At 18.1% G+C, this 10834-nt stretch overlaps 4 protein-coding genes across 4 annotated transcripts; all 4 read right to left on the bottom strand.

Moving 5' to 3' along the window:
• Nucleotides 1-64: 64 nt before the first annotated feature.
• Nucleotides 65-1672, bottom strand: PF3D7_0320300 (T-complex protein 1 subunit epsilon; the record flags this gene model as incomplete). The annotated part of the gene is made up of 1 exon (XM_001351237.1): nucleotides 65-1672. One exon carries the CDS (start codon nucleotides 1670-1672, stop codon nucleotides 65-67), a length of 1608 nt encoding a protein of 535 aa, XP_001351273.1.
• Nucleotides 1673-3094: 1422 nt separating this feature from the next.
• PF3D7_0320200 (CPW-WPC family protein) lies at nucleotides 3095-4846 on the bottom strand (the record flags this gene model as incomplete). The annotated part of the gene is made up of 1 exon (XM_002808585.1): nucleotides 3095-4846. One exon carries the CDS (start codon nucleotides 4844-4846, stop codon nucleotides 3095-3097), a length of 1752 nt encoding a protein of 583 aa, XP_002808631.1.
• A 780-nt stretch (nucleotides 4847-5626) lies between these two features.
• On the bottom strand, nucleotides 5627-7023 carry PF3D7_0320100 (protein transport protein SEC22; the record flags this gene model as incomplete). Its single annotated transcript, XM_001351235.1, has 6 exons — nucleotides 5627-5740; nucleotides 5860-5903; nucleotides 6033-6179; nucleotides 6282-6368; nucleotides 6564-6670; nucleotides 6857-7023. 6 exons carry the CDS (start codon nucleotides 7021-7023, stop codon nucleotides 5627-5629), a joined length of 666 nt encoding a protein of 221 aa, XP_001351271.1.
• Nucleotides 7024-9113: 2090 nt separating this feature from the next.
• On the bottom strand, nucleotides 9114-10078 carry PF3D7_0320000 (protein phosphatase inhibitor 2; the record flags this gene model as incomplete). The annotated part of the gene is made up of 5 exons (XM_002808584.1): nucleotides 9114-9210; nucleotides 9305-9441; nucleotides 9564-9626; nucleotides 9753-9861; nucleotides 10050-10078. The coding sequence occupies 5 exons, from the start codon at nucleotides 10076-10078 to the stop codon at nucleotides 9114-9116; spliced, it is 435 nt and encodes a 144-aa protein (XP_002808630.1).
• Between the last annotated feature and the right edge of the window lie 756 nt (nucleotides 10079-10834).

Below are 10834 nucleotides of genomic sequence, written 5' to 3'. Positions count from 1 at the left end.
TAAATATATATATATATATATATATATATACATATATGTGCATATCTATGTATAACATACCTTTTTAATTGAAGTCGTTTGGAGCTATAACATCGTCAATTTTTAATATCATTTTAACAACTTGTGTAGCCAAAGAAAATTGGTTATATTTTGAATTAAAAGTTTCAAATATTCCTCTTTCAATCATATCACCAACTTTATAATTTAGACAATCGATACCTAGATTTTTTGTTTTGTCTTGAATAATTTTGGTTTTAATTTCTGAAATGATATCAATACTATTTAGACCCATATTGTTACATAAGTTGATAGGTATAGATAATAAAGCATTACCAAAAGCTCTGATAGCATATTGTTCTATACCTTTACATTTATCAGCAACTTTTTCTATTTCTAGAGCAGCATATATTTCGGTTGAACCTCCACCTGGTAAAATACGGTTATCTCTAATTAAATTACGAACAGAACAGAGAGCATCATGAACACTTCTTTCACATTCTTCAATCATCATTTGATTACCACCTCTTAATAAAATAGTTATTGCTTTTGTATTAGAGCATCCTTCAATATAAACCATAGGATTGTTTACAGTTCCATGACTAATTTCTCGAATTAAATCTGCTTTACCTAATTTAGATTCATCAATATCTTCAAATCTTGGTATAATTTTTCCACCGGTGGCAATAGCTATTAATTCCATTTCGACACCTCCAACCCATCTGATAGCTGGTATATTTTCTTTTAATAATAAATAATTTGCTTCATCGTCAAAACCCCATTGGCATATAACAAAATTGGCTCCTGCTTTTTTAAGAGAAGCTACCATATCATAGAAATATTTCTTTTCTATAGCTTGTAAATCTCTATATGCGTCTACATTAGTTATATTTAATTTATGTTTTATTTTGGGTTTAGGTGGTTCAAATGGACATGTTAAAATAGCAATTTTTGCATTACGAACTTCTTTAATCATTTGAGAATGTGATAATTCTTTATTTAAAACAATACCTTTTATTAAGGTTGATTCTTCTAATAATCCTCCAGTTTTACCTTCTATTTTTATTAAATCAAAACGAACATCTTTTCTTTTCATATCTGCAACTGATAAAACGGCATCGACAACAATATTGGATAATAAATCTTTTTTACTAGAAACGATTTTAGAACTTAAGGATGTTTTAGCTACTTTCTTTAATATTTTATGATCATTTTCTTCAATATCTACTGTTAAAGCAATATCTTCTATAACTTTTAATGCTATATTACAAGCATTCTCAAATCCATCAGCTATTCTTAAAGGATGTATTCCTTTATCAATTAAAGCATAAGCTTCTTCTAATAATACACCTGCTATAATAACTACTCCTGTAGTACCATCTCCAATTTCATTATCTTGACTTTTTGATAATTCTACTAATAATTTAGCACATTCATGTTGTACATCAATTTTCTCCAAAATTGTTGCTCCGTCATTTGTAACAGTTACATTATTATCTTCACTTACTATTATTTTATCCATACCTCTTGGACCTATTGAACTTTTCAATATATCAGCTACTACCTTAGCTGCTAATATGTTACTCTTATGTGCCTCAATCCCCTTAATTCGTTTCTTTTCTTCTTCCCTTAATATAACAAAGGGTTGACCATACTCATCAATAGCAATATTCATTTTGAAATAAATTAAATATAAAATGTAAATGAATTAATCAATATATATATATATTATATATATAATATATATATTAATATATATATATATATATATATATATATATATAATTTTTTTTCTTTTTTTTTTTTTTATATATATTGATTATTATAAAAATCTTCTTTTTATATTTAATAGGATAATACAAAAAAAAAAAAAAAAAAAAAAAAATGGGAAAAATGAAAATTTACATTAAGGATATATAAATAGATATATAATATATTTAATTATACATTTTTTTAATTAATATATTTTATTCTGTATAATATGAAGGATATTTTTTTTTTTCTTTCTTTTTTTTTTTTTTTAAAGAAAATAGATAAAGTGAACATATGTTATAATAAAAATATATATTTATAATATAATATATATATTATATATATATTATATATATATATATATATATGTATTAAGATATTATACTATATAAATTTTAAATAACATACAATAATGAACTTATATAATATAATATAATATATATATATATAATATTTATATATATAATATTTTATATATACTATATAAATATCACAAGAAATATTATTTATATGTAAAATCATTAGAAACACAGTTTTATTATTTTTATACAGAAAATGAAATAATTTGATGTAAATTGTGAATATTATATAAATATAATAACAAGAATTCTTTTTATTATTTTTTTCGAGGTTTTTTATGTCCATAATATGTATATAATAAAAAGCATCTTTTAGTATGTATTTTTATATAATTATTTTTTAATTTTTTAATTTATTATTATTATTTTTTTTTTTTGTTTATTTAATTTTTTTTTTTTTTTTTGAAATTTAAAGATCTCAAGAGAAGAAAAAACCTGAACATTGTGATGTTATTAAATATTTTATTGATTATTCGGTTTATTATTATTATATATATATATATATATATATATATATATATATATATATATTTATTTATTTATTTATTTATTTACCTATGTTTTAAGTTTTTCCTTATTAATACACACATTCACCTTTTAAATCATATGTAAATTTTCATAATGACTTATATTAAATACACATATGCACTGAAAATGGCCATGATGAAAATATAAGGAAACAAAAAAATATAAAAATAGAGTAATATGAAATAAAAACAATTTAAATATATAATTAAAAAAAAAAAAAATATATATATATATATATATATAATATTTATTTTTTGAAAAAAAAAAAAAAGAAAAAAAAAAAAGTTCCAGCTATATATCATACGATTGATAGCATATATCATATATAATGTTTCGTTAGGTTTATTTTTCCTTATGTTTCATTAAAACCATTCTACATATATATATATACATATGTATGTATGTATGTATGTATATATGTGCATACATATTTGTTTCATTTTTATTAAATTTGTACTTCAAATATATATGACTTTACCTGTTGTATTATCAACAGGCCCATTTACTATCGATAAATAATCCTTCTCCGTCATATTATTATAAATTAATTTTTTTAAAAGTATTTCATAATTTTCACAGGGCCAAAAAATGTGACACTTTTTACTGATTTCTATTTTTTCCTTCTCATTCATATCATTTTTTATTAATTTATTACAATTGAATTTATATGAATTAGGAGCTAAGCAAAAAGATAAAGTTTCTTTCCATCCAATAGGACAACTGTAAGAATAATTTCTTTTACATTTTTTTAAACATGGATAAGATACTTCACATAAATTTTCAAACATTTTCTTTTCCTCAACATTTTTTTTTTTAAAAATATAATTTTCTTTACAACTTCCATTATAATATTCGGATGGGGCACATTCATTTCCATTTATTGATATCCATAAATTTGGACATAAATCATCATAATTTTTTTCACAAGAATTAATACAAGGATAACTGAATTGACATTTTTGTTCATATGTCTCCTTCATTATTTTATCTAAATGTTTGAAATATATTTTATTTTTACAATTTCCTTTATAATTACGTGTAGGAAAACAGTATCCATCATTTCCTTCAATCCATTCATCTGGACAAAGAACAGAATAATCGTGTTCACATTTTTTTTTACATGGCCATCTAACATCACATAAATTAGAATAAATAGCTTTTTCTTTATTTGTCATATTTATGAAATTAATTTGATTCAAACAATTTCCTACATAACTTTCAGGGGATATACAATATTCTTCATTTTTCATTGTCCATTCCAAAGGACATATAGAATTTTCGAAATCTTGTACACAATTATTTTCACATTGCCAAAATAGATAACATTTTTTTTCTATTTTAATCTTTTCACTTATATCTAAATTAGTTATTAATTTTCTTTCACATGGTCCTTTATATGATTCAGGAGCCATACAATATAATTTATTATCTTTATTTATTTTCCAGTTCAATGGACATTTTTCTCTATAATTTCTTACACAATTTTTTATTTCAGATAATGAATCATTTAAAACTTCATTAGTAACTTCTATTTTACTAGATATACCTAATTGGGATTTTATATCATCATTTATTCTTTTTCTTTCTTCTTTTTCATTATCCATATCCATTTCCATAGATTTTTCTTTCATCTTTTTTTTATATTTCTCATATTCTTCTTTTTCATCTTTTTCTTTTTTTATTACGCATAATTTTTCTAATTCGTTTTTTACTTTTAAACTTTCTTTATCATCTATATTATCGTGAATTTCTTTTTCAATCATATCAATACATTTATTATATTCATTATTTATTTGTACTAATGTTTCTTCAAGGGAATTAGTTTTTTCTAAGCTTACAGATATCCCTTCAGGTTGCTTATTTTTTTCATTTTCTTCATTTTTTTCATTTTTTCCATTTTTTCCATTTTCTTCATTTTTTTCATTTTTTCCATTTTTTCCATTTTTTTCATTTTCTTCATTTTTTCCATTTTTTCCATTTTCTCCAATTTCATTATATTTATTAACATCCTTTACATTCTCATCCTTATCATTTATGTGAAATTTTTTCTTCAATGTACCATAGTCGAATTTTTTTATATTTTTATCAATTTTATTGCTTTCGATATGTATATCGCTTTTTTTTTTTTTTTTTTCCTTTTCCCTATTTAAGCTAGCTGAATAAGCTAAAATAACAAAACAAATAACAACAGAAAAAAAACTGAATTTCATAATCTTACATATAACAAAAAATGCATATATATATATATATATATATATCCTCTTTTCTATTTAGAAATACATACAGTCATTCTATATAACAACTATAATGTCTTTAAATAATTAACAAAAAATATAACTCAACATATATATATATATATATATATATATTATTAAAAAAAATAAAAAAAAACTTACATATATCCAATTTGGACAATTTGACAAAAAAAGAGATCATAAGAATATTTCTACTTATAAACTAAGAACAAACATATTAAAAGAATATTTAATACTTTCTCCACATTTGTTCTATATCTAGTCTATATATATATATATATATGTAATTACACAAAAAAAAAAAAATAAATATATATATATATACATATATATATATATTAGATTGGTCAAAACAATAATTATTATTAAAATTGAAAAACCATTCACAAATTAAGTATAGTGATGAGCTCCTTTCAACTTTTTTTTCTATAATTTTATTCCAGACATTCGTTATATCTATAATAAATTATAATACTATTTTATATAACTGTTTATTATAAATTATGAAATTATTTATTACCAAAAAGTAGTTTTATAGGAGTTTAATTTTTATAAAATCAAATATATTATAATTTGTTAAATACATATATATATATAATATATACATATTAAAGTTGTATTTTATTACAAAAACATTCAAAAAGAAAATAAAAATAAAAAAAAAAATTAAAAATGGAAACATATTCACATATATATATATATATATATATATATAGCATATTTATACATATATAATTAAAAATAATTTTTAAAAATTATAATTAAAAAAAAAAATATAACTATTGATGCCAATATTCCATATTGATATAATGCATATTTTAGATTTAATACCCTTGAAACCTTCTTAAACTATAAAAATGATACAAACAGATATAAAATAAGGAAATAATAAAAATAACTATATATACATACATACATACATACATAAATATATATATATATATATATATGTTCTTTTAAATTTTTACCTTTTCCGATTCATATTTTAGATTAAATGCCTTTCTTCCAACATCTAAGCAGAAAAAGAAAACAAAAAAAAAAAAAAAAATTATATATGTACATATATATATATATTTATTTATTTATTTATTTATGTACACACACATGTCCACTTTATTCTCTATATATTAATTTTCCATACCTTCCAAATTTTCGCCCCTCATCAATATATCGTCTATATTCTTCTTCATAATGCTGCTAACTTCATTTAAACTTTCATTTAATTTTTTTATTGCTATATTAGAACGAGGGTCTTTATATTCTTGCTTTATTTTTGTAATTTTTCTATCTATAAAAAGAAAAAAAAATATAATAAATAAAATAATCATAACACAAAAAATATAAAAGGAAAATAACTCACATATCAATGTATGTTACATATTTGTATTACCAAATTTAATAAATGAGTATGGCTTTTCTATCGTTTCGATAATTGACCTATAATCTATTGAATGTGTTCCATATTGTATCATAAGTTCTGTACAAAATAAATAAAATATAAATTAATATATATATATATATATATATATATATATATATGTAATAATTAGAAATACAACCATAAAAGTATGCTAAACCATTGTAGTTTAATTTATAAATTATTCATATTCACATAACATATTATTTGCATTTTATTACACATTTGTTTTATTTTATTTTATTTTATAATAACCTTCATTAAATTGTTTACAAATATCGTTTAAAAATAAAAAAGCTAATTTTTTTGGGTACGTAACAGGAAATACAGCTATATAAGCTATGCCATTTTCAATAAGAAAACTGAAAAAAAAAAAAAAATAAAATAAAATAAAATAATAATAATGAAAAATATAAAAGATAAGATTAAAAAAAAAAAAATAAATAATTAAAGAAAACAAAATTTCCAAAACATATAAACCTAATTCTTATTCTTATAATATATAATAATAATTTAATTTGTTTTTTTTTTTTTTTTTTTTTTTTTACTGGTAATTAAAATTGTTAGATGTAACAGTTGATAAATTTGGAAAAGAGTATAATTTTTTACATAACTTTTTTAATTCTAATTTATGTGAAATACTTTTTGTCTCACTATTCGTTTCGACCAAAGTCATTCCATCACTAACTCTACAAAGTAATACTACATCGCACATTGTTCTTTTTTTATTATTTTCTTCTTTATATATTTTTTTTAAACAAGAAAAAAAAAAGGTAAAAGAAAAAGTAAAAAAAAAAAGGTAAAAGAAAAAGTAAAAGGAAAAGGTAAAAGAAAAAGAAAAATTAAATGAATAAACCCAATCACAGTTATATATGTATACACATAATATATATATTATTATTTTTTATGGATCATCTTATATATATATATATATATATATATATTTGAAATATATAAAAAATATATGTAATATATACCATTATTTATTTATGATCTGAAAATAAAAAAAAAAAAAAAAAAAAAACACACAAATCATAAATAAATATTCTTACAAAAAAAAATATATAAATTAAAATTTACTTATATATATATTATGGCATAAAAAAATTAAGATTAACAGATCTTTAGAAACTGTATTGAAATGAAAGTAAATAAAATTAAATAAATAAATATATCAATAAATAAAAAAATATATATACATACATATTTTAATTTATGAAACAAATTTTTTGATGAAACCGTTTCTCATATTAAAAAAATATATATACATATATAATATATATATATATATATATTAAATAAATTATTAGTATAAAATATTTTCTTTTTATTTTACGTGTAGGGAAATACAAAACAAAATAAAAAAAATATATAAAATATAAATAACATAAAAAATAAAATAAAAAAATGGAAAAAATAAAAGCAATTCTTTATATTGTATTGTTTTATATATAAATGCTTTCATTTCATTTTTTTTTTCTTTTAATTTCTTTATTTATTATTTTTTTTCTTTAAATTATATAAATAAAAATTGAGATATCTTTATTTTTTATTAAAAAAAAACAAAAAAAAAAAAAAAAAAAAATTTCTCTTCAATATAAATATATATAAAACATATATAAAACATATATAATATATTATGTACATATATATATATATATAAATATTTTTTAAATGATATTATAAAAATTTTTTTTCGGGGAAGGGAAAATTTTTTTTTTTTTTTCAAATAATATATTTATATAAAAATTGTATAGTTTGTAATTTTTTTTAAATCAAATATAAGGTTTAAAAAATCTTCTTGCTTTATTTAAATAAAATAATTTTCAAGTAAAAAAAAAACAGAAACTGTTTAATATATATATATATATATATATATATATGTAAAATATATTTTTTTATATATGATTCTATATGCTCCTTTACAAATATTCATTTATGAATAACGAACTTAATATACATATGTTGTATATGTATATATATTATACATTCGTGTGTCTATTTTATGGAATTATAAATGTGATCTGTATTCAATTGTTCAGTATAATGAACTTTTTTTTTAGGAACAAACAAAATAGAAATATAATTAATGTACATATGATATTATATATATATATATATCATATGTATATATTTCTATTTAAAATACGATATTCATATGAGATTTTTTTTTTATTCATTTTTTAATTAGGTTCCTAATTTATTCTATGTCCTTTAAATATTTAAGAATTATTGAAGGACACAACAATTAGCATATATATATATAATATATATATATATATAATATATATATATATATAATATATATATATATATAGTAGGTTTATATTTATGTATATAAATGTACATTTTTAAAATGTTAACCTATAATGATATATTTTTAATTTAAAAAAAATAAATAAAATATAATAATAGAAAGAAAAAAATATGTAAAATATGAAAACAGAAATATTAAAAAAAAAAAAAAAAAAAAAAAAAAAAAAAAAAAAAAATAATTATAAAGAAATTACAACGAAATTGCGCGCAATATAACAAGGAAATTCTTGTGAAACACCTATATAAGTATTAAAGTATGTAAAACTATTAATATATCTAAATTTAAATAATATGTAATGTATATATTTATGTTTTTTAAAAAAAAAATTATAATAATAATAAAGTCATTTGTAACATATTTATTTTAATAGTACCTATATACATGTCTTTTAAAAAAAAAAAAAACATGTTTAAAAATTACACATATCATAATTTTGTTTTTTCATTTATTACAATATTATATTACAATTCTTATATATATTGAGTTGCTTATTCTTCGGATTCATTCATATTACTATTATCACAATTTGAATCTTTATTATCTGGTTTGTACTCTTCATCAATATCATCTAATGTTCCCGATTTTCTGTATTAAGATAAAATATAAATAAATAAATAAATATATATATATATATATATTTCATTTTTATGAAATATAAAATGTCCATGTGTATCTATACCTTAATTTTTGTAACATCTTATATTCATTGTAATGCTTTTTTCTTTTCTCCTTAAAGTCAATATTCGAAACTCCTTTATTTTCTTGCTTTTCCACAAGTTGATTTAATTTATTTATCAAATCATCAGCAATATTATTCTTAAAGAATAATAAAAAATTAGTAAATAAATAAATAAATATATATATATGTATATATATATATCAACATATATTTATCATATTTCACAAAATAAAAAAAAATTTTTAAATGTTAATATTACTTGTCCTTCATCACTTCCTTTCACATCCCCATACTTTGATGCTTCATCTTCTGAAGCACTATCCTATAATAAATAAATAAATAAAATATACATATATATATATATATATATATATATATATATATAATTTTTATAAATACACAACATATTACATCTAATTATGTTACATTTTATACACAACTGTTTTACCATTAAAATAAAATTGAAGGGGGTATTAGGCTCTAATATTTTCATCCTTGAACCTCTTTCTTTATCTTGTTCATTTATTGTTACTTCATCCCATGATATTGTTTTTTTTCTATATATATAAAAAGAAAACATATTATTTAGAAAATTTAATTGTAATAAAAAGAATTATACGTATATATCATAATTATAAATATGTAATATTATAATTATGTGTAATATATATATATTTATATATATATATATATATATATATATATATATATATTAATGTTTCATTCTTTTATTTGTTTATATTACGTAACGGATTTATCAACTTTTTTTTTCATTATTTGTCTTATTAAATCATATTTTCCTTAATATTATTTTAATGAATTTTATACTTTCTCTTTTTTTTTTTTTTTTTTTTTAATAATACACAACAAAGGGAAAACAAGTATAATTATTTCAAAATGAAGTGAAAAAAAAAAAAAAAAAAAAAAAAAAAAATGTATATGTATAATTATACTTATTTAATATATTATACTTGTAATGATAAGATATATATTTTTGAAAAAATGTAATTATTTTTACAATATTATCCAAAACATATATATTAATTAATCTTAATTTTTACTCATTTCAAAAACAAGAAAAAAAAAAAAAAAAAAAAAAAAAAAAAAAAAAAATTTATATAGTATAATATTTACTTGTTTAAAAGGAGTGAAATAAATAGGTAATATGTAAATATATAATATATATATATAATATATATATGTACTTTTTATTGTACAATGTTTGTTCTCATATTTCAATTTATATTGTAGCATTAAAATATATAATTATATATATATGTATATATATTTTTTTTTTTTTCATAAGTGTAAAAAGATTTTATAAGCCAGAAGCATAACGAAAGATATAATATTTATATATAATATAATATATGAAGAAAATATAATATAATTATTATAAAAGGAAATATATTTAACTTGAAATTTTATTTATTGATAAAATATATATATTTACTTTACCTTTCGTGGAATTTATATTTTAAGACATTTATTAGAGCATTATATAATAAATATAATATATATATATATATA

This window comes from Plasmodium falciparum (assembly GCF_000002765.6).
Source record: "Plasmodium falciparum 3D7 genome assembly, chromosome: 3".
Lineage (NCBI taxonomy): Eukaryota > Apicomplexa > Aconoidasida > Haemosporida > Plasmodiidae > Plasmodium > Plasmodium falciparum.
The sequence above is the reverse complement of the archived record's forward strand: the minus strand, read 5'-3'. Positions and strand labels throughout refer to the sequence as shown.